Source organism: Leptidea sinapis, chromosome 11 (genome assembly GCF_905404315.1).
Source record: "Leptidea sinapis chromosome 11, ilLepSina1.1, whole genome shotgun sequence".
Taxonomy (NCBI): Eukaryota; Metazoa; Arthropoda; class Insecta; order Lepidoptera; family Pieridae; genus Leptidea; species Leptidea sinapis.
In genome coordinates this window covers 1,619,889-1,646,452 of record NC_066275.1, presented here as the reverse complement: position 1 = coordinate 1,646,452, position 26,564 = coordinate 1,619,889, and the positions used below count along the sequence as shown (strand labels likewise).

General features: G+C 33.6%; 1 protein-coding gene across 5 annotated transcripts; it reads right to left on the bottom strand.

The window, feature by feature from the left end:
• Positions 1–203: 203 nt before the first annotated feature.
• On the bottom strand, positions 204–26,564 carry LOC126966803 (insulin-like peptide receptor). Of its 5 annotated transcripts, none has more exons than XM_050811055.1 (8): positions 26,482–26,564; positions 25,595–25,960; positions 21,026–21,236; positions 7,911–8,051; positions 6,625–6,833; positions 5,981–6,127; positions 4,055–4,214; positions 204–2,814 (listed from the first exon to the last, which is right to left on the bottom strand). In XM_050811055.1, exons 2-8 carry the CDS (start codon positions 25,615–25,617, stop codon positions 973–975), a joined length of 2,733 nt encoding a protein of 910 aa, XP_050667012.1. In that variant the 5' UTR covers positions 25,618–25,960; positions 26,482–26,564; the 3' UTR covers positions 204–972. The 5 variants fall into 5 exon arrangements, with proteins under 5 accessions (XP_050667012.1, XP_050667015.1, XP_050667013.1 ...); XM_050811058.1 differs by having other exon boundaries at positions 25,595–25,765; positions 26,482–26,543; XM_050811056.1 differs by having other exon boundaries at positions 25,595–25,765; positions 26,334–26,482.

The following is a 26,564-nucleotide window of genomic DNA, read 5'->3' as shown; positions in this document are numbered from 1 at the left end:
GGAAAACATTTACTTTACCTTCCATTAGACAAGATGAAATTCGCTCGGGATTGTCCACTCGACTGGAATCCTTTTTTCATCAACTTGTTTATTACGAGCAATTTTTCATCAAGGAAATTGAATGCTCGCGTTTTATTGAATATAAAATTTATGGGTTAAAATTTTTAACATGCTTTGCTGTTCTGAAAGATAAACAATGTCAGTGTTGTTACAAAATTTTATTAATATATCACAAGGTTGCTTTGAGTTATGTGTTTACAATTTACTTATAATTCAGCTATATATATATTCATACTTATTACTAATAAAATATACATTGGCTATATTATGAATTCGTTACGGTATTGCATTCGTGAGTCAAAGTGTGCAAAGAGTTTCATATTTTCTGGTGCTGATTTCATACGTATTATTATGACGAGTATATAAAACACCATGTAGGTACCTTTTACATAATCCAGGTATATTTGAAGTATAAGTAAGGTATAAGTGGTTGCCTTTTTTATTTAAACTTAGTGCTGGAAGGAACATATCCCCACTAGATGTAATTTGGTATTTGCTTTACATGGCAGTAACACTATGATTTGAGTCGTAGCACTTCATAAAGCGTCGCTTTGCGCCAGTAACTCTGTATCTTATGTATTATAGATACAATACATCATCATATGCCTATATAAACAATTCAAACCGGAAGACTTATGAAAATGTGCAATCAAATTGGTGTGGAGGTAGTACTGCCCGCACGATATCACAGCTAGGTTTACTGTTACTAATTTTTAATACATTATGCGTATTTTTATAAATCAAACATGTCCGGATGGTAAAAGAATTAACTAATTAATAACACAATAATAACAAGTATGATTACAACATTACGTTATCACATATCATTCGCAATTTAGGTACATTTCATCATTTAATTTACAGGAAACTATATTTTAAGCCATCGATGTATGAGGCTTTAAATGTTCCATGCTAGCTATCTGTTAATGGAATGTTATATATTGGGGCAAAGTCGGACATCATCACCGCAGGTGGTTCACTTTCATTACGATACAGCGAAGTAGCATCAACTAGAGGTATATCATCAGTAACAATATTCCTAGACCTCCATCTCCAACCAATAACGCATGAGAAACTATATATAAATATGCCAAAAAATATACCAGACCACCACCATGTTGGAATAACTTGGAAAGCTACAACAATTTTTTCTTTTTCACCACATGAATAAGTTGACGCAAGAGTTTTTGTACACAATCTAACTAAATATTTGCTTGCCACTACTGACTTCATAACCAAATCTGTTACGTTTCCAGAAACACATACTGTATGTGGCATCATTTGACTAACGTCGCTAAACTTAATAACAGGATATACTTCAACTATGTACGATAATACTGCACCATTGATAATACGGGGCGAGTCCCATTTCACAGTTACAATACCTTTTTCATCAGCTGTTACAAATGATATTAAGGCTATATCAGCTGAATCCGAACGTAAAGTTTTAACTGTATTCGTAACAGATTGGCTGCATTGACTTTTCGTGCAGGCTTTTAATTTAAATCTATAATCTCTATACGCTGCTAGACCCACGATTTGATAATCCTTCTTAGGTCCGCTAATGTTTAAAGCTAAAGTTTTTATATAAGATCCTGTACTAGAATTCTTTGGTCTTTCATCATCAAAATCGCACCTTTTCACAATATTGCACACATCAAAATGCTCATCAACTAAGGCACCCATGGTTACGGTAGATAGGATTCCACACATAGATTCACAGCCTGCGTCATAATTTTTAGGCGGTCTCATTATCTTTGCATGAACTGTGTAATCGTCTAACCATTCATAATTATTATATGTGCAGTGGTTTCGAGCCAGAATATCAGAGCTCTTTATGTTTACTAACACTACATCTAACTCATATCGAACAATATGGGGCTGGTAGGCTAAATGATCAACCCAGCGAATAACTACAGATTCTGATGATGATGCAACAAGTTCTATTATAAATGGTGGCTCAGGTTTTCCGACAGCAGTAGAGAAATGCTTTACATCAGATCGTGATAAATGCCTATGTAGTGGATCGTACTTTTCTATACAAATAGCATAAGAAGTGGCAGGATGAAGTGCTGATAAATCCATTTCCACTTCCTTATTTATAGGACTATGTATATTTATTGCATCCCAGTCCGTTTCACTGCAAGTTTCAGGAACAGAAATAGTACGCAAACCACGAGGAACAATTACATAGAGAATACTATATTGAATATCAGGAATAGGTTCGGAATGAAATTTAACAGTAACAGATGTTTCATTTTTAACTTCTACTGTTAGATTAAGAGACACTTTATCACATCCTCCACTGTAGCCATTAAGACCTTCAGGAATATCCAATTCACTCGGTGCAGTAGGAAACAGTATTCGTATCTTTTCAATTTCACTCTCGCATAGCATAGGATTCCTATAAAATCTCAGAGATCCTTGATTGACTTTCAAATTATTAGTAACGTTAGCCGTAAATAATGTTTGTAAATTCTCCATATCATAAACAACAAAGCTATATTTTTCATCAAAAAGTGTTTGTCCTTCGATTTTTTGTAAAGCTGGCAAGAAATCCAAAGAGGTTATGACTATAGAGCCGTATATAACGATGTAATCAGACACCTCTTTAATACTCTTCAAATAATATCGCAATTCACTCATAGCCTCCGGCATCGTTCTGATATGAATAGTTATAGAACCATTGACTCTTACACATCTGGCTGCCGCTTGTATCGACGCTAATGTTTGTAAAATTAGGCTGGAACATGTCTGAAAATTTTAAAAATAATTACTATTTCGAGGCTAAATCAATTAGAAACTTTTAAAGCACAATAAATTTCTATAAATGCAAAAAAGTATGTTGTCAACTTCTTAAACTTTTGTAGTCTCAGAACTTTAAAAATTTTATTTCATATTGTCTAAATATATTTTATATATTCTCAAATGGTTGCCCCGTTGCACTTTTTTCACAGTATTACTAAGAGGATATATTATTATGACATGCGTAACTTAAAAAACGCGCGTACATTTCTAAAAATAAAATGTTTATTCATATAAAAGCAAAGTTTTGCGCAAAGGAAATCTTCAACAACAGCGTCACTACTGAATAATATAACTGAAAACATTTTTATTTAGGAACGACACGCGGCCGTCGTATGACCACGGCGTGAATGGGCCAGACTCCACCATAGTACCACAGAAAAGCGGCCTGAAATGGCAGTTAGCACACCGCTTGTATCAACAGAAATGGATGGATGGAAACACTGAAAGTTTTCAGAACCGACCACTTGTAAATAAAAAATAAACTTTAATTTGGCAATTGTAACCATTTGCAATCATTGAGTACAGTCAGCGTCAAAAATATAGCGTCACCCATTGTATTCAAAAATATGGCAACACCCATCGGTACCAAATAGTCATCCAAAGTGGTCAAATCTATCGGGATCATCGTAATACCCAAAGTGTTCAAAATGAACTTTAGCTATAGAAATATAAGATTCAAATTAGATTGTTGACAACTTTTAACGACTTTAACTTCCACACAAATAATAATTAAGCAGATGTTTCTATATTTTAATAATAATACATTTATATTTTTCTGTGATCTGCTTGAACGCAATTGGCGTTGCATAGAGACGTCGCTTCATTGTATGTCTTCTACCGCATTTATCACGGAATGTTCCACATAGCTGTTTGATCTGATTCCTACCGTTAATTTAATCTACGTGCGGCAACAAACAAGAAATTTGGAAATTATCCCCACCATCTAGATTTCTACTGTTCCTCTTCAGTGTTGTTTTGGGAATAAGCTAATGACATTCCTTGCGCGGTGTTTCCAGTTTGACGTAATGATATGGACACAGGCCGGAAAAGACTGGCAGCGTTCCTGTGGTTCCTCTGGTATTTCTGGAGAATGTGGGCTGTGGTGATCACTAAATATCATATTACCTGAACGCTAATTTGTTCTCCTCGATGAAAAAAATACATAACAAAAGCTTATAATAAATACCTTATGACAGTTCTCACATGGCACACAGTCTGTTATTGCACCTTCAGATTTGACATAATTTTCAGGGCAATCAGCGACGCACGTGTTATTCCATGACAAGCGACCCATATGTCTACATTCATCTCCTGTGACACAGTAATTACTCTCCACTAGAACTATTCTGAAATGTAAATAATCTTACGGGAATGTAGCCAGTGTGCTTTACCAAACATGCAATAAACTTATGAAACAGGACACGTTAGCTACGTGTCCTGTCATGTGCAATATTACATATTATAATTATATATAGTTAGTCTGTCCATAAATACTGTTACAATTAAAAATAAACAAAATATTACATTTGTATTTGGAATCTGTCATTTTTATATGATTGTTCCACGGACGAGTAAAAAAAGAAGGACTCCGCGCCGTGATATTAGCAAGTCAAGCACCGTTATGCTAGCGTGTGTGCGGTTACGGGGGATACTAGTCTCACAATTTTTTCTCCCTTAAATATATGGCCACAAATACTTATATAGTATCGTTTTTACACTTTTTCACAACGCACGACAGCATTTTTAAAATATTTTATTGAGACGCAAACTGATCTGTCAAAGACGATGACAATTCTCATAATGGCCGCCTATCGGCCTGTAGTAGTGTAAGTGTGTGCGTGGGGCTATGTATTTACACGTTAATCGGCTTGTTTTGGTGCTACACTGTTATGTAAAGTGACACGGAGTCCCTATTTTTTTACTAGTCCGTATGATTGTTCATTGAGTTTTCTCATTTTGGCGCCAATACATTGTACAATATTTTGCGATATTAAAATGGAGTGGGATGATAAAGAGAACTGAATCGCTGTGATTGCATTACACAAAGTAAGTATGGGGCCAAATGCAATTTTAAAAACTGTCCACACGCTTGGTGTTACTAAAATTTTTTGGTTGGACTATTAATAGGCACCATTACAAAATGACCATATTAGTCGACAGAGTGCATCAAAACATCGGCACAAGTATATCAAGATACCATTCTTGAGAAAGTAGTGAAGCCCTTTATCAACACCGTGTTCAATAACCAAGAATGGTGCTTCCATTTCATTCGATCTTATCTTAATCCGCTGGATTATGATCAGTCTTAGAGAGTACGGCTAGCTCTAAACGCCATGATAATTTGGAGTCTCTAAAACGATCCGTACGATTGGCAGTGAAGAATTTTCCCATGGAAAGAGTGTGTTAGAAAGGCTACGAGAAATAGAGTATAGTCAAATGTGACTAAGCACCACTGCGCTACACCAACGAAACCTTCGAAGACTTAGGTTGCCAATCAGGAACAAGCTCCTATTGGCTGTATTGACTTTAAAATACAATAATTGAGCTACATTTTAGTTTTAAGATGTCTAAACATAACTCTTTGAAGTTTAGCCATTTACATTAGGTTTATTCAGTGCTATTTACCTCTTCATTATTATTAAATAATTACGTAAAAGCTTAATAATCTAACAAATGTGTGCTTATTGATAACTGGCCTCAACGTTTAAAGGACTGTATAGCAACCAATGTAGACCAAGTCGAATAAGCTTTTTATATTTTAAGTAGTTTTATATTTATGTAAAAATAAACACACTAAAAGTTATAAGTGTTAATTGCAATAGAATTTTTTTTTCTCATTGTTTTAGTATTTATGGCTAGACTAGAGTCAGTACTATAGTACTGAATAATCAGCTCATCTTTTAATGTGATAACAGGCATGAAAATAATAACACAGAGTAATCAATTTCGTGGATTTGTTTATATATTAACTGAAAAATATTCTAAGAGATGCACTTATTACAGGAAATGATGATATTAATGTTTTGGACAGATGTTTGATGAACATCAATACTTTTAGTTACCTATTCCAATAACAGATACTACGAATAAAATCAAATGTCACAATACTTACGTCCCTGGAGGGCACTTGCTAACACAGTCGTTCTTGTACGTATAATGTCTACACAACGAACAACTCTCCGAATTGGTCCTACGGCAACCAACACACTGCTGGCTACATTTCTCTGCCTCAGGCCCTTCGAGGAAACGCTGGCATTTCCTGAAATACCTCAAATTGATAGTTATATTGCATATACTAGTGATGTATGGCTGAATAGGTTATTGCACTTCCGTCCAAATTTATTCTACTCAAAAATGGGATTGAATTTTCGTTTTGATATTTGCTATCCTTACGGCAATAGAGACGGTCCATTAGTATCATATTTGATGCATTTTTTCCGCTTTTAGGTTCTTTCTATATACTATTTTAATAAGAATATTTATGTTATTTAATACATACTTTACACTTAGGTATCAACACACTCTTATAAGATTATTCCGTATCGAAACCTCACTGCGTACTCACGCCACTCAAATAAATATACTCATAAGTTTGTGATATAACTAACTAACCCAAGACGTAGTCGTCCACATGGGCAATATAAGCAATAAAAATAATAAAACTGGATATAGCATTATGAAGCCTATATACATCATACCATTGGTTATGGAAATCGGAACGCCTGAGGCCAAAAAAAGGATTGTATAACAGCTCACCTATTATTCCAACAGAAGTTAGCCGAAGCATTCGTGGAACAAGTACATGGAATGTTTTTACATCTATTTATGGTATTGAAATCACTCAGAACATGTCTAGAATTCGGTGCAATTGCTTTCCAATTGATTGTATCCAAGTAACAGGTGAGCGGCCCTGTCCATATGATGACACCACCTCTGTCAATCTTCAGAAGATTGTATAGACCTACCTGTAAAAATATTTAAGCGAATTCAAATACATATTCTTATATTTAAGCCGCCTCTGAGACTAGTGTAAGCTTAAGTTTAAAGTGCGGTATACGTTAAAGACATAAAAGAATCAGTGGTTATGCTCTTATATTTATTATATAGGTATACTACCTGACCCAGCAAACATATCCATGCATACAAACAAAGCCATATAAACTAAAAAAAAAATTTGGGGTAAAAAAAGATGATGACCGATTCGTAGACGGGTGAAAATTTGAGGTTGTATATATTTTTAATGCGGGATACTAATAAAATAAAATTAAAAAAAAAAAACATAAAAGAAAATAGTTCGGGATGGGTGACCCTTATCATTTAGGGGTATGAAAAATAAATGTTGGCCGATTCTCGGACCTACCCGATGTACTCACAAATTTTCAAACAAATTGGTTTAGTTCGGAGGAGTTTGGTAACAAATAGATATTTAGAATTAGGTACAAAACTACATTATAAATTATTAGCATGTTGGTGACACGACATTCGGTGGTCGTTCTCTCCATATTCAAGGTTTATAATACCGACGGAACGTGACGGGTTAACGCGCTTTTTGAAGAACTTAACACTACGACCTTTGACGTATAGCCCAATGATAAGTGACCCAACCCACTGAGCTTGAGTTCCCGGTTTCGAATCCCGGTAGGTGTAAACAAATATGGATGATACGAACTATAGTGCAAATAATGATGAGTATGGACTACTAATTAATGTAGTTCTTTGTTTCCGAATTATGGATGTTTTTAATTATAATACATTGCATAAAACATATCATTATCATGTACCTATAAGTAGCTATACTATAGTACTGGCTTTGATTTGTTTGGGGCAAGATAATATCTCTAAAAAGTGTCTGAATATAAAAAATCGTAATAAATATAAGTTGAATACAAAATTATGTGTGAAAATTACAGCAAATTATTCCACCTGGGCAATACTCATTTATTTTAATATTAACAATATAAATTACTACAGATCCGATAGAGCATTATTAGTAGTTCAGATTTATAAAAGAAAAAGCAGTCTTAAATTGTGCCTTTACAAACCTCTCTAAGCTTGGGCATGTCATAAATAATCAAAGCATAGTTAGACATAAGTGTATTTCCTCTTATCCTCATGAGGTTCGGGAACAATTGGCCCAACGATTCCAATCCAGCGACACGGTATACCACGACAAAACCTGTTACCTGCAAAAATAACACTTATTACGATTTATGTAGTAGCGAAAATGCTGCGAATGTTTTGGGTCAGCGAAATATAGAATCTGTGTCGCAGGTGCACATTGAAAGCCTTTTTCTTGGACCTGAGCGGTAATTTAATAAAAAGATGTGAGCGTATAAATCTTGCATTTTGGGCTAAAGCTTCTTACCTGTATATAAATAGAATTATAATCGCGGGTAGGATATAGTTTTTGTATATATCTCAGAATTTTTGAGTTTTTCAATAATCTTGAGCGGCACTGTATTGTAATGGGCAGGGCGTATTAATTACCATCAGCTGAACGTCCTGCTCGTCTTGTCCTTATTTTTATTAAAAAAAACATGTATCAAGACCTATGAAATGATTATTAAAATCTTACTTTATTATTAGAGATCGTTCTTTTTATCAAATATTAAAGTAATGCTCTACAAAAACTTATTGTCATTAATCTTATAGATCAGAGTGCCAAGTGTGAGTTTTTTATTAATATGCTTTTATTAGCTTCATACGTATGTTAGTATGTAACGGAATCTTTGAACATGATTTTGACCTCCATCAAAACGTCGGATTAATTCGAAATTTGACATACTTATTAAGAACCAATGACAATTCAATATACTTAACAAAAAAGAAAACTAAAAAAAAGAAAAATAAATAATAGTTTAAAAAGACTTAAAAAAATACGCTTTAATAGAAAATCCCACTAAAAAATAGACGGCAAATCTTAATAAATTTGAAATAAAAATACTGTAAGAAAAAAGTTCTAGACGTAGCTATCCCGCTCTAACTTTTATTACAGTATGAATTTAATTCGGCATACGCTTACAACTACTTCAGTAAAGTAAATAAAAATATAAGTAAAGTAAATAAATTCTCGTTAACAAAATCTTTAAAATCATGGCTAATAGTATTAAAATACGAAGATACAGAAAATGTTCTTAAAATTAAAACTTAAAATTCAATTACTAACATTTATTTAATCTTGTGCACAATTTGACATGCTAACAAATACTAAAAAAAAACACACACACACACACACTCACACACACACGCACTCATACACATACACGCACACACACATACCTCTTTTTAGTGAGTTTGCTAATTATGTTTAATAATGGATAGCCTTTCGGAAGGACCTAGCCTCTGCAACTCAGGGTATCCTATCGCAGAGGGTAGGGCACAAAAACATTTTGTACCACATATTATTAGTTGAATAAATGATTATTATTATTATTATTATTATTTGGCTTGGCACCGACTTCAAAGCTATCAATATGTCCACATACAAATAATAGTATATTATTGATATTAAAGGTAAAGGTTTGCATGTATTAAATTAAATTTTTTTTATTTAATACTTTTCAGTTTTTGTAGTCGGTTTTTTTTAAACGTAGTTTTTTTTTACAGTTATTGTCTTTTAATAATAATATGTAATCAACCTGAATGAAAACTTCAAAAAAAAAGCCGTACACAGAAAACAATTATGTCATCCAGGTAGACGAAAATTTTCATAAAAATGTTCATAAAACTATGTAAATTTTTTATGGGACCAAATGGCACCTATTTCATCATGTCAAAAGAAGAATTACGTAAATCGGATCATAAATTCCCAGCGTAATCGGTGTACATACATAAAAAAAATACCGATCGAATTGATAATCTCCTCCTTTTTAAAGTCATTTAAAAAGCGTGGGGTGCTTTTCAAGATATTATCAAAATATCCCTTCTACTCATATCTGTTTATCAAATATTTATAACTATATATGATACCATGCACCCCGCGCTTTTTTACAATAAAATCATATTTTCTTACACTATTTTTAATTCAAATTTATTAAGGTTTATTTTCTATTTATTCATCTAAATTGGATCGATGTATTAAATGAGTCAAATGCCAATACAGCCTTCAAAAATTTTCATGATTTTTTCTGCCTGTTATACGATCTTTGCTTTCCCATATATAATAAGAAAATGTCCAATTATGTTGGCAATAATAAATGGATATCAAAAGGTATTAAGGTAGCTTGTATTAAGAAAAGACAGTTGAGATTTAATCACTACAAATCAAAGTCTCATGAAAGTAAGATAAAGTTAAAAAAATATAGCAAAATATTACGGTCTTGTATTGACTGCTCTAAGAGACACCTAAATAATCAATATATACAAAACTCAAAAAATAAAACTAAAGCTACATGGGATATAATAAAGAAAAAAGGTAGTCATAATAATATGATAGCTAAAAATTGTATTGACCTAATTCATTATAACGACGTTGATATAACAAATCCATCAGACATTGCAAAAACATTTAATAATTCCTTTATTGATTTGACTAAAAATTGTAATCATAATTGGAATAATCAATATAAATACAAAATAAATGCAATCAATAATAGTATATTTCTCTCTCCATGTTCCGAAAACGAAGTAATAAAGATAATAAATTCTCTTAAAAATACAAAGGCAACAGGTTATGATTCCATATCTACACATATACTCAAACACTGCAAGCACAATATCTCTCATATTTTGACTTACTTAATTAATATATCCTTTTCACAGGGTGTCTTTCCAGAAAGCTTAAAGTTATCTGTTATTAAGCCTTTACTCAAAAAGGGTACTAAAACCGATATCAATAATTATCGGCCAATTACTCTTATATCTATTTTCTCAAAGATAATGGAAAAAGCAATGTATGTAAGAATAATGTATTTTCTAAATAAACATAATATTATAAAAAAAGAACAAACTGGTTTTCAAGCTAACAAATCAACTACTTTGGCTGCTTATTACTTAATAGAAGAAATAACTACATGTATTAACAAGAAAGTACCTGTAATATCAACATTTTTTGATATGTCAAAAGCATTCGATTTTGTTGATCATCATATCTTAATATATAAATGTGAAAAATATGGTATAAGAGGCCCTGCTCTAAAATGGATTGAAAGTTATTTAGCCGATAGACAACAAATTGTAGAAATAAATAACATAAATGAGAAACTGGAGATGACTACATACAAGTCACCCTATTTAATTAGTAAATTTGGAGTTCCTCAAGGAAGTCTTATGGGACCCTTACTGTTTTTAATTTATTTGAATGATTTACCCGATGTGGTTGACTATAACTGTGTATTATTTGCAGATGACATATCCATAATTATTCCTGACGAGCATAAAGCGATAAATAATTATAATATGACTATTAATAAAAATTTAGAAACTATATTGACATGGTTTAATGAGAATAATTTATTCGCTAATATGACAAAAACTAAATATATACAATTTTCTAATTATAAAACAATACATAAATCTCTAAATATAACACACAGTGACCTAACGATTAAAGAAACAAACACAATAAAATTTTTAGGCATTATATTAGATTGCAATTGTAACTGGAAAGCTCAATGTGATACAGTGGCAGGCAAAATAAATAAGTTCGTTTTCGCTTTAAGAAGGCTCAGACAAACTGTATCCTTTAATGCTGCACTTACTGCATACCACGGTTATATTGAGTCAGTTTTACGGTACGGGTTAATACTATGGGGAAACTCCACTAATATTTCAAATGTTTTTCTGGCACAAAAAAAATGTATAAGAGCTTTATGCAATGTCAGTCCTCTAGAATCGTGTAGACCATTATTCAAAAAGCACCGTCTGTTAACGCTTACTGGTCTATATATATTAGAAATTTGTATGTTCATTAAAAAACATGGTGAACTTTTTAAACCAGCAAAGGACTATTCCATATTAGGATTAAGAGATCCAACTCGCCTTCTGATGCCATAGTGTAGAACAGCGCTTCATCAAAATAACGCAAATGTTATGTGTATTAGGGTATTTAACCACCTTCCAAAGAATATTAGAGAGATGCCTAAAACATTAATGCATAAAAAATTAAAATTATGGCTAATAGATAAATGCTTTTATAGTTTAAAAGAATTCTTTAGCCAAAAATAATAGTATTCAAATGTAATTTTTGAGAGGTACCTACAAACTAATGTTTATTTTATATTATCTCATTGAATTAAAGCTATGTAATGTGTATTAAGAACGTATAAGTATAAATTAAATATGATATTCCAATATTGACAATCAAATATTTGTATGCCGATATATTGGCGAATTGTGCTGTACACCAATTAATTGTTAACAACTATGTTACCACGATTCATACAAATAAATCATTTCATTTCATTTCATTTCATTTCATTTCATTTCATTATTTTTTAGTGGGATTTTCTATAAAAGCAAATTCATTTAGTTCTTTTTAAACTATTATTTTTACCTATTCGATCACGTGAAAGCTACCTACGATTTGTATAGCGTCGAAAGAGCGCCATCTAGTGAAAGTTGAGGAAAACATCATAGCGCTCTTTCGAGTCAATACTAATTTTACGTGATCGAATAGGTAAAAAAATCGCACATTTGGCACTCTGATTTGTTTATCATTTTGTGAGTATCCAGTTTTGTCTTAGTCCAATATAAACTACTATCTTTTACGGCAATTCACCTATAGTTCTATCCTATTCTCCTAAAGTGAGTTACTTTTATCATAATCATTTTCACGTTAAATAATTAAATGATACCACTGGGTTTTAATTCCAAAAATTACCTTATCCAAATTTTCTAGATGCTACCAAAAGAAACGTGTCTTTATGAAACAATAATACTGTATGGTATGGCTCATGCAATTCGTAAAATTCAAATTGCCAGAAACTGCGACAATCATAATGTTATACGGGGAACAAACATGATCTTGTTACCTATAACAAGCTTATATCAAATTCCAATCACAGCAATAGATCACAATATCTTGGTGGAGGACATGAGACAAAAGATTGTGTTCTATCAGAATATGTCAGTGCCCAATAACCAATATGGGTCGTCGGTAATCGATTAATTTCCGGACAAGAGCAACAATTTCATTTGAAACGCTTACCGATAAAACATTAAAGATTTTTCAAAGCGGAACGGTTAAATTGTTAATGAATTTAGTACTTTTACGTTTTGTCGTTTTCAATGTAACTAATACGCATTTAAATTGCGTACCAGTTAGTTTTATAGACAATTCAACTTTGGGCAAATGATATGTTTAATGTTACGTGTGAAGATTTTTAAAATCCATTTAATAGGCAAAAGCCAAAGTATATCCCAACGTTCAGAAGCATTGAACCTTTCCTGTAATTTAAATCAACTATTTACTTGGGTACGCCAAGCGTACGCATAATAATATAAGGAAACACTATGCAAATTAGTAATAGTTGATAATAGGTACTGATATTATGATGATACTTAAACCAAGTATGAAATTGCCGTTGGACACTGTGTTGACTTTTTTACGTGACAGCTAGGACATTCATAATCTAAAAAACAATATGTGCAAGTCGCACACGGCAAAAGTGAAACTTCTGAAAAGTTCATGATTAAAAATACTCATTGAAAAGTATTGAAAAAATAAACAGTCGCTTCATGTTAATTGTATATTTACAAATACATAAAGAAATAAGTAGGATTATTGAAAACAATTCAAATTTCATCAATCAATACGAGAGATTGAGATGGATATAGAGTATCAGGATAAATGTAAGGTCTACTATTTTACACCAAGCTTATAAATTATTTAATACTTTAATGTAAACAATTATATTACATATATTACAAATTCTACAGCCCTACAAACCTCATGTACATCGCTTGAGGTGTATATTATTCCACCTGCATCTAGTGAGCTAACTAATTTGTGTTACTTAAACTTACTATTCAGTTAACAAGTCGATGCAACCTATGCATTTTAAAGGATGACATAGGGATCTCACGAGAAAACCATTATATCTAACTATTTGCAATATATATTCTCAAGCTTGGTTATGATCTAGTAAACGAGATGATCTAAGCCTTTGTCCAGCAGTGGACGTCTTCCGGCTGATGATGAAAATACGAGACATTATGCCTCCTATTTCTTTTCTGACTTATCTATAATATAACCGTCACTTCAATTCTTACTTGCATCATCAGTCCGTGAAGATGGAGTAGTTGTATTAATATTATGCAGTGAAGAAGAACACATAAATTACTGACGTTTTCTAGTGTTTCGTGTTCGTGTTTGTTAGCACACAGTTTCCTGATTTCAACTTTTTTTGTTCCAAGTGGCACAACAATTTCCGAAAGATGCCTTTTAGTTGTTTAAGGGTTATCATTGTAACCACACATTGTAACGCATACGTATAGCCCCAAAAATAATTGTGCGCGGCGGCCTCTGCACCCTCGAGAACCTCGGATACAATATCCATATTGTTCACATCATAATTTTGAGCGGCGGCCATCTTGGATTTCAAAAATGATCCCAAATTCGTTCTCTGCACCCTCGAGAACCTCGAATACGATATCCATATTGTTGAAACATTATTTTTCGCGGCGGCCATCTTGGATTTATAAAATGATCCCAAATTCATTCTCTTCACCCTCGAGAACCTCGGATACGAAATCCATATTATTGAAATCATAATTTTGGGGAGCAGCCAACTTGGATTTAAAAAATGATCCTAAATTCGTTCTCTTCACCCTCGAGAACCTCGGATACGATAACCATATTATTGAAATCAACATTTTGAGCGGCGGCCATCTTGGATTTCAAAAATGATCGCGCCATTGACAGAATATTATATTAACGGCACTTCCTGTATTTTACATTGTAATTAATAGATGCCAAAGCGGTAGTGTATAGAAAGCCTAAAAATTTAAGCAATGTATGAAATATTATTCATAATTCTATTAATATACTACAATATCACATTGTCGTGGACCAGCAGAAAATATTGAAAATGTAAAGAGTAATCGGTGTACATACAAAAAAAATACCGATCGAATTGATAACCTCCTCCTTTTTGAGTCGGTTAAAAACAAATTAGATACTAAAACCTTAATCGAAAACGACGCAGCGGAGCACTTTGTTTTTAACCGACTTCAAACAGGAGGAGGTTGTCAATTCAATCGATTTTTTTTTTTTATATGTTACTCTTATTGTTATGTTATGTTATGATTACTCTTTACATTTTAAATATTTTCTGCTGGTCCACGATAATGTGATATTGTTGTAAATTAATTGAATAATGAAAAATATTTCAAAATTTATATAGAATTATAATTAAACATTTAAATAAAGGAATTCTTCAAATGAACATTATATTTAACAAAACAATCTGTAAACAAATTGTATTACCAAGAACTGTCTATTTACTTAAATTATTATTATCAATTTCGATTATGAGATATAAATATCTATATAAATAAAAATTAATTGCTGCTCGTTAGTCTCGCTAAAACTCGAGAACCGCTGGACCGATTTGGCTAATCAATCAAATAAATAAATATGAAAATGGTTGGAATTGAATAAAAACAACAATTTTGTTTTTCCTTTGATGTGTCCCCCGTTGTTCAGAAATCAATTAATTTAAAGAACAGTTTAAAATGAGTAACTAATTAGAATTTTTATATCTTTCCTAACTATAGTTGGTAGATTAACTACAGTTGTTAAGATTTGTGCGCGTATCATGCAAAAACTATTGGATATATTATTCCTTAGACACTTGGCTCTTATCTAGAAAAAAATATGGCGATATCTTCATTGAATATAAAGTTAATAAAGTTTTAAGTAATAAAGAGTTTTTTATTTACTACGTGCTTAATGTGTATACGCGGGCGAAGTCGCGGATATGAGATAGTATTATATAAAAATATCTCTCTACAATTACAGCCAACGAAATCATATAAATAATTTGATTAAACTCAAGCGATTTATATTATCAGATTCTAGGAAAATTCTATTCATTTTCCAGACGAAGTATTCCAATAAATATTTAATGTTAATGTTAGCATAACAACAATAATACTGTATGGTATGGCTCATGCAATTCGTAAAATTCAAATTGCCAGAAACTGCGACAATCATAATGTTATACGGGGAACCAACATGATCTTGTTACCTATAACAAGCTTATATCAAATTCCAATCACAGCAATAGATCACAATATCTTGGTGGAGGACATGAGACAAAAGATTGTGTTCTATCAGAATATGTCAGTGCCCAATAACCAATATGGGTCGTCGGTAATCGATTAATTTCCGGACAAGAGCAACAATTTCATTTGAAACGCTTACCGATAAAACATTAAAGATTTTTCAAAGCGGAACGGTTAAATTGTTAATGAATTTAGTACTTTTACGTTTTGTCGTTTTCAATGTAACTAATACGCATTTAAATTCCGTACCAGTTAGTTTTATAGACAATTCAACTTTGGGCAAATGATATGTTTAATGTTACGTGTGAAGATTATTAAAATCCATTTAATAGGCAAAAGCCAAAGTATATCCCAACGTTCAGAAGCATTGAACCTTTCCTGTAATTTAAATCAACTATTTACTTGGGTACGCCAAGCGTACGCATAATAATATAAGGAAACACTATGCAAATTAGTAATAGTTGATAATAGGTACTGATATTATGATGATACTTAAACCAAGTATGAAATTGCCGTTGGACACTGTGTTGACTTTTTTACGTGACAGCTAGGACATTCATAATCTAAAAAACAATATGTGCAAGTCGCACACGGCAAAAGTGAAACTTCTGAAAAGTTCATGATTAAAAATACTCATTGAAAAGTATTGAAAAAATAAACAGTCGCTTCATGTTAATTGTATATTTACAAATACATAAAGAAATAAGTAGGATTATTGAAAACAATTCAAATTTCATCAATCAATACGAGAGATTGAGATGGATATAGAGTATCAGGATAAATGTAAGGTCTACTATTTTACACCAAGCTTATAAATTATTTAATACTTTAATGTAAACAATTATATTACATATATTACAAATTCTACAGCCCTACAAACCTCATGTACATCGCTTGAGGTGTATATTATTCCACCTGCATCTAGTGAGCTAACTAATTTGTGTTACTTAAACTTACTATTCAGTTAACAAGTCGATGCAACCTATGCATTTTAAAGGATGACATAGGGATCTCACGAGAAAACCATTATATCTAACTATTTGCAATATATATTCTCAAGCTTGGTTATGATCTAGTAAACGAGATGATCTAAGCCTTTGTCCAGCAGTGGACGTCTTCCGGCTGATGATGAAAATACGAGACATTATGCCTCCTATTTCTTTTCTGACTTATCTATAATATAACCGTCACTTCAATTCTTACTTGCATCATCAGTCCGTGAAGATGGAGTAGTTGTATTAATATTATGCAGTGAAGAAGAACACATAAATTACTGACGTTTTCTAGTGTTTCGTGTTCGTGTTTGTTAGCACACAGTTTCCTGATTTCAACTTTTTTTGTTCCAAGTGGCACAACAATTTCCGAAAGATGCCTTTTAGTTGTTTAAGGGTTATCATTGTAACCACACATTGTAACGCATACGTATAGCCCCAAAAATAATTGTGCGCGGCGGCCTCTGCACCCTCGAGAACCTCGGATACAATATCCATATTGTTCACATCATAATTTTGAGCGGCGGCCATCTTGGATTTCAAAAATGATCCCAAATTCGTTCTCTGCACCCTCGAGAACCTCGAATACGATATCCATATTGTTGAAACATTATTTTTCGCGGCGGCCATCTTGGATTTATAAAATGATCCCAAATTCATTCTCTTCACCCTCGAGAACCTCGGATACGAAATCCATATTATTGAAATCATAATTTTGGGGAGCAGCCAACTTGGATTTAAAAAATGATCCTAAATTCGTTCTCTTCACCCTCGAGAACCTCGGATACGATAACCATATTATTGAAATCAACATTTTGAGCGGCGGCCATCTTGGATTTCAAAAATGATCGCGCCATTGACAGAATATTATATTAACGGCACTTCCTGTATTTTACATTGTAATTAATAGATGCCAAAGCGGTAGTGTATAGAAAGCCTAAAAATTTAAGCAATGTATGAAATATTATTCATAATTCTATTAATATACTACAATATCACATTGTCGTGGACCAGCAGAAAATATTGAAAATGTAAAGAGTAATCGGTGTACATACAAAAAAAATACCGATCGAATTGATAACCTCCTCCTTTTTGAGTCGGTTAAAAACAAATTAGATACTAAAACCTTAATCGAAAACGACGCAGCGGAGCACTTTGTTTTTAACCGACTTCAAACAGGAGGAGGTTGTCAATTCAATCGATTTTTTTTTTTTATATGTTACTCTTATTGTTATGTTATGTTATGATTACTCTTTACATTTTAAATATTTTCTGCTGGTCCACGATAATGTGATATTGTTGTAAATTAATTGAATAATGAAAAATATTTCAAAATTTATATAGAATTATAATTAAACATTTAAATAAAGGAATTCTTCAAATGAACATTATATTTAACAAAACAATCTGTAAACAAATTGTATTACCAAGAACTGTCTATTTACTTAAATTATTATTATCAATTTCGATTATGAGATATAAATATCTATATAAATAAAAATTAATTGCTGCTCGTTAGTCTCGCTAAAACTCGAGAACCGCTGGACCGATTTGGCTAATCAATCAAATAAATAAATATGAAAATGGTTGGAATTGAATAAAAACAACAATTTTGTTTTTCCTTTGATGTGTCCCCCGTTGTTCAGAAATCAATTAATTTAAAGAACAGTTTAAAATGAGTAACTAATTAGAATTTTTATATCTTTCCTAACTATAGTTGGTAGATTAACTACAGTTGTTAAGATTTGTGCGCGTATCATGCAAAAACTATTGGATATATTATTCCTTAGACACTTGGCTCTTATCTAGAAAAAAATATGGCGATATCTTCATTGAATATAAAGTTAATAAAGTTTTAAGTAATAAAGAGTTTTTTATTTACTACGTGCTTAATGTGTATACGCGGGCGAAGTCGCGGATATGAGATAGTATTATATAAAAATATCTCTCTACAATTACAGCCAACGAAATCATATAAATAATTTGATTAAACTCAAGCGATTTATATTATCAGATTCTAGGAAAATTCTATTCATTTTCCAGACGAAGTATTCCAATAAATATTTAATGTTAATGTTAGCGATGAATTTCTTTATTCAATATATTTTTCAGATGTAGACGATAAGAAAACAATTTGTTATGTTTTTAAAGAGATAACGCTGGGATTAATTACACAAATAAAACTAAAAGAGCGCTCGCACGGAACGAGAGGTAGCGGGTTCGAGTCCCGCATCGTTCATAAAATTTTGTTTACCGTTTTCATATTAATCCCAGAAGTGAGGGTTGAAAATTTTTTAGAGTAGCAAGAGCGATATCTTAAGTCAATTTCCTAATATGCAAATACTGAGTTTGAACAAGTTATCAACTGTAAAGTAGATCCTGTAGAAGAAGCCACAACCTGAGAGTTAAACAAAGCTTACAAGATTTTATAAACGATATGTCCCTCGACCGGTTGGCTCAGTTTGAAAGAGCGCTCGCACGGAACGCGAGAGGTCGCGGGTTCGAGTCCTACATCGTTCATAAAATTTTGCTTTCAGTTAAAAGGCATAAAAGGCATTTATTTTCTCAAAATTGATTCCTTTAGAATTCTTTTTGATGTCATTTCTTATACCACTATATACTACTACCGCTTCGGAAACAAAATGGCGCTCTGAGAGAGAAGAAGCAGCACAAGAAACTCTCCCAGCATTCTTTTTTTGCGCTCTTTTCAATAAAAATATACAATATTGTACAGACATTTCTATCGCTATAAAATAATCACAATCTAGTCTCAGGCTGTCCGATCATTTAGATATTCAGCAGTGGAGTTTAGTTTTATTTGAGTACGATAAGAAAATGTTAATAGAAGAGATGGATATTAAAATACCTAGATACTTTAATTATAGAAATAAACGTAATCCTTAGCAAAATGGGTTTATTTTTTATTTGTTTGTTTGTTACGCTTTCACAGCTAACTACTTAAGTAACTAAACTAACTTTTAACTAATCAACTGAACACCATGAAATTTTGCAGCCACTACATACGTTGTCACGGGTATAGAAAACAGTACCGTTAAACTTTTATCCCGAAAATTAGCACACGAGGGAGGTCAATATGAATTTTACCTCTTTCTACATAGTATTACTTAAAAGTACGCATCCTTACTCTGTGGTATAACGAATGACGGCGAATGAAAGCTATTGAAGAACAGGAAGTTTCAAGATGGCCGCCACCCAAAAGCCCTGCGCAAAATCCTTACTAGAACTCATTACTTTTAATAATATGTATATCGTTAATCTACTAATAATCTACTAATCTTTAACTAAGTTCTCTACCACACAAGAACAAGGTTCTTTTTTCCTCAACAAATATTTTAATCTAAGATGAACGTTCATATGTTTCAGGGTTCCGTGCGCTTCATTATAAAAATGAGAAACTCGTGGGTCTGCCTGTCCATCCATCCGTCAAGGTACATCTAATTCGAGATAGATCACACCAGCGAGCAATTGATATTTTTTTTGATTTAATTACAAATTTAAACAATTATTGAGATGTTTCGTATCTTTGAAACATATTTTTATAAATTCCCGATGGAGCATTATACGCAGACAGAGTCGCAGTAAAAGCTATCTATTTATTGATAATATAATACAATTGTAAGCGTCCCCTAACGTAGTGCAGACACAATAAACATTCCTACGTAATCGAGATTGTTTGTTTATGCACGGTTTTCTCGGGTAATCAAATTTAAAAATATTTTTCCGACTGGACCGTAACATTAATTGGCGATTTCATTCCAATTAGTTAACATACAAAAAAGTTACGTTTATTGATATTTTACGTAATCAAGTATTTGTTGGCGCACGCTAGTAAATACTGTATTCGATAAGTAAGTATAAAAATAGCACCATGTCAGTACAATGTAGAATGGGTACAATTTTATATTGAAAATACAAACCTCTTTTAAATTTGGGAAGCTCAATTCTTTAAAGTCACTCCTCTTCGTTCTCTCCAAAAGCGATATATTCAAGTCCCCGAGGACGATCGTACAGTTTTGTAGTTTCCGTAACAAGCTCAGCCTATTGCAAAACATGTTCGTACACAGCCCGTGATATTCGCTCGGCTCACTAGAAGATGAGCCACAGCTGATCAATACACATATTGTGAGCCTGGAATTTCAATTATGTTATTAGTATTCGTGCAGTGCAGTGGATTATTGTATTTTAACTGCATTGGTGACTCATAAGAACAACACTGACGAGATAGCTCTCGTATGATTTATGAGATCCCAGTATTTTTGAAATGTTAGAAGCGACATGAGCGGAATTTAGCGGTAAAGCGTTAGAATTTATTAAATATAGATGCTACATTATTGAATTAGACTTGTAATAATTATTATTATAACTATGGTCTTATTAATAAATGATTTGATTTGATAGGTGTATGTGGCAGGGATATTGTTTGAAAAAATCATCGTACTAGATAACTAGATACCGCACTACCTAACATCAATAAAATTTTATGTGCGTCGTAAACTTGACACACTTTTTTCAAATTTAGTAACATACGCTTCGTGTTATTTTACATTCAAATTAATAAAATACAAAATAAGTACTGATGATCTGTGATCCCAGTGTCTTTCTTATTTATTGTAGTATTGTTCATACAAAGTTTTACTATTAATCCCGGCATTTTAGTTTCAACTATTATCAAAGTTAAACAGAACATGTGGCACGTCAACGTCACACATTGTAGCACTTTACGACTACATCTGCGGTATCTAATCTTAATGTAAGTTTTCAAGTAGTATATGAATAATGTATTTCTGTCACTTTCATTACTTTTTTTTTCCTAACACAAGAATATTGTGGAATATGAGATTATGATGTGAACACGTTTGGATTTTCAAGTTTGGAAAATCCAAACTATTTTAAGAAATATGTACGGTTGATAGAAATTATTTGCTAAAAGTAGTATTTGCATTTGGAATGAAGTGAAAGTTTGCTAAGAACTAAGATAAAAAATATCTTAAATTCTATTCTTACTGGATATCCTCAATAAGCCGTATGGGAACTATCTAAATCTACTGCGACGTGTTTCAATAATTACCGACGTATTTCATCATACTTATCTATATGAATATGAATAATTACTTATTATTCAAGTAGCTAATTAGTGCAGTAATTAATGCTACCAATGATTAATAAAAATAAATTAAGGCCACATATCTAAAGAATTAGCAAAGTCAATTTACTTTTGCTGATTTTACTCAAATAACAAGCAGCAGATAAATTGCCTCAATAATAATTACCGCTTTTTAAAAAAAACCTTTTGTTAGTTTTACGACATGCACTGCAGTATCAGAGGGCCGATGTGATATGATAGTGAGGGCATGGATATTTTTAAACCAAGCTCTGTAGTACCAATCGGTAGCAAATCACAGCCCTGGTTCGATGCGTCAGTTAAAGCAGCATTTGACTGACAAAAAACAGGCGTATCGAACATCGGTTGCTGCGCTGGGCACAAAGGACCTACACTGCAAAGCTACAACGTTCTAAAGAGGAAATAGAACCGTGCCTCCAGATTCTTTAAACAGAAAATCACCTGTGCTCTACGTCAAAATAGGCGAGAAGCTATCAATTTACCCGACTGAAACACGCTGGAAGTTCTAGACATTGTCGAAAGCTGCTCTTGGTAACCAGGAATTCCTGCCACCACTGCACATGGAGGAGACACCGTGACCCATACGACAAAAGAGGAAGCCGATCTTCTACGCACTCGCCTCCAACTCAACTCTTGGCTATGACAGAAGAACAGCGAGGACTATCCCGCGGTGTAAGAACTCTATGTCAGAAATACAGTTCGGACATTCGGCGAGCTCAGTTTTCAATCCCCATGGTCGTAAAGAAGTCGAGCGGGCCGGTGCTAATGCGATTATTCCAGATATCGTATTCGAATGTCATCTTGTTCATCCGATCCTAATAAAAGAGAATTCGGATTCGGCTAAATACAGGTAGATTGCTTTTATCTCCCTGCTCTCCGTGGAAAATTATGGAAAGCATAAATAACCGTACCATACCTAACCTAACCTAACCTAACTCTAGGTATACCTTGAGCAGGGGCGTGCATATTAGATAGGCAATTAGGCAGTACCTAAGTATAAACCAAAATAAATATAGCACTAGAATCAAAGTTACCTACCTACGGTAATCAGTCTACATACTGAATATACGAAGCAAGCAGCGTTCCATTACAACGTATGTCGTACTTTCGGAGTAAAAAGCGCAACTATGACTAGTTAGATCTACAGTGCTTGCTTGAAAACCAATGCACGCCCCTGACCTAGCGGGTCACCAACTGATCAAAGACCATCAGTACGGCTTTCGCCATGGTTGGTAGACAGGTGATCTTCTGGTATACCTAACACATAAATGGGCTACGGTTCTCAAAATCTACAAAGAGCCAGAGAGTAGACAGGTCCCTCCTCTCAAAATTCCCCCGCCAAGACGGCGACAGCAGATATTCTCCCTAACGTACACAAATACCCCGGCACGAGGCAAATAATTGCTCAATTTTAAACCTGGGGTACATTTAATATGATATCGCTAGGTGATATAACAGGCGGCCCGAGTGAGAATGCTCGGAGAGGGAGAATTCTCCGGCTCTGGTAGAGCCGGTACCCTCTTGAGGTAGAATCCCTTTAAGGAGAGCTATCATATTCTGGCGGAGAGGGGGTGGGCTCCGGTTTTCGGTACTAACCTATGCGAAACATAGCGGCACTAAGCCGGTAATCTGTGCGAGTGTAGTAATTAGCCCGTATGAGTTTAGTATGTGCTGACGTCATCAGATGGCAGCGTGACTCTCCCACTTCTAAAAAGACCTTTTTTGTCAATTACGACACCCTTGGGCATTGTCATCTCCTATTCTTTTTACGCCCCGGAGAAGCACAGACCACATAGTTAAGTTGAAGGCAGTGAACACTGGAGTTGCCCAAGGTTGTGTGCTATCTCCTACACTGATTCTTCTGCATATCGCTATACCGCTCTTTGACAACACTTTCCTAATGTTTCGACTAGTACCTCCGGAATACTGGGTCTCGAAATCTCGAGCGATGACCAATTTTATCGGTCATCTGGAAGACATAGCCAAATTGGCCTTGAAGAAGCTGGGCGTCATAGAAAGCGGACGGCAAAGCTTGAAACCGGCACAGATTCTAGCTCTCTAGGTCCACAGGTCCGGCCACATATGTAGTATTGCTATCATCTCTTATCTGGCACTTTCAGTACCATCTCAGAGAGTGCAGAGCTGCTCAAATTGTCGTGGGTGGTCAAAATGGTGCGCTAAGAACAACTAGGTATCTTGGCGTTGCGTAGAGAAGTCCGCGTCGTTTCATTGTGTGTCTTCTACCGCATTAATCACGGGGAGTGTTCCAAAGAGCTGTTTCACCTGATTCCTGCCAATTCCACCTTCATACGACACGCCACCAATTAGGATATCATCCCCACCATCTGGATGCGGTTTTCAAGAAACTTTCTTCCACGTACAACCAACCTAACCGTTAGAGTACTGCCTCGTTATAAAATTCTGTTTGCTTTGTTCAACTCTCGGGTTGTGGCTTCATCTACAGGATCTACTTTACAGTTGATAACCTGCTCAACCCCAATATATTAGGAAATTGACTTGAGATGTCGCTCTTGTAAATCTAAACAATATGTTATGTTTTTAAAGTGATAACCCTCAGTACCGCCTCGTTATAAAATTCTGTTTGCTTTGTTCAACTCTCAGGTTGTGGCTTCATTGAATATATAGATAGACTCGAACGGTTAGGTCAGTTGGTTCGAGCACCGGCACGGAACGGAGGTCGTGGGTTCGAATCCCGCATCGTTCATAAAATTTTATTTGTGTATTAATCCTAGAAGTGAGGGTTATCACTTTAATAACATAACATATTGTTTAGATTTACAAGAGCAACATCTCAAGTCAATTTCCTAATATGCAAATATTGGGGTTGAGCAGGTTATCAACTGTAAAGTAGATCCTGTAGATGAAGCCACAACCTGATAGTTGAACGAAGCAAACAGAATTTTATAACGAGGCGGTACTCGAACGGTTAGCTCAGTTGGTTAGAGCACCGGCACGGAACGCCGGAGGTCGTGGGTTCGAATCCCGCATCGTTCATAAAATTTTGTTATTCAAATTTTATTTGTGTATTAATCCTAGAAGTGAGGGTTATCACTTTAAAAACATAACATATTGTCTATAATGACCGATTATATTTTTTAACCATTTGTTTAATCTCCGAAACAACCGCATATGAGTAGCTAAGCATTATTTAATAAGTCTCTCATATACCCTTCAAAAGCATGAAATATTATAAGAAATATATGTGAAGAATGATATAGTTCTATAACAATATGTTTCTCTGGGGATCGAATCCGCAACTCCACTGGCCGAATCAATTCATACAGTAACCACAAATAAAACTAATTGATTAGTTCATAAATATAATTAATTATTAAATAGTTACCAAACTATAGCTCTCGTCGCCATTTTACATTCAGCTTCCTTTTCCCGCCAAATTTCTTATATTTGTTATAAACGCGCGATTTAAATCGCCTCTTGAATAGCCGCCTCCACAAACTCATGTATACATTCGTTCCACATAAACACATTGTTCCTCGTGATATCCCATCTCTTTCTGCAATTAAAACGCACTTTGCACTGGCTCTCTTTTAACGGTCGACCGATTACAAAAAAGTCGCTGGAACAAGTGATCCGATTGGGTTGTAGTCTATCCAACTGGACGGTCATTGGCTCAAAACACGATTGATACCGATTGCAATAAAATCACCTAATTAGACCTCAGGTTACATAGGACGAGCATTGAGAATAGCTGTGGAATGCAAATATTTAGCTATAGCAATACGAACGCTATTGCCTTTGTAATTAGATTCTTAATGAATTTTTGACTTTCAAACTAAGTTTTAAGAATTCTGGTGTTCAATTTCGTAAGTATTTAACGTGTACAAAAAATAATATGCAGAATTTACCCGTCCTATTCGGATTGAGGTGAAAACGTTCGCGGAAAACGCTATTGCAATTAAAATTTTGAACAAAAGAATGAAAACATTAGTACAACGAGAAATATTACCAGCGTTTCGGCCCAAAAATAAAAACAAAATGGCAGAACAATTCTGAAGTTTTTGCACAGGGTGATAAAGAATTTTGATACACTCATATAAAACGACTAAATGTATATTAATTACATTATCTCGGCGTCTTGTGAAAGTGATAAAAAGTCTCTAAGAAACACAATCGCAACGTTGACTCGTAATTTTAATTATTAATTTTTATACGCAATTAAAATTGCAATTTGCATTTAATGCAAATTATCTAAATAATAATAGAAATGACCTAATAAGGAAAACTGCACAATGACTTAGTAATAAATTCGCCCGATCGAAATAAAGTTGCCGATGCGACTGACGAGTGACGCT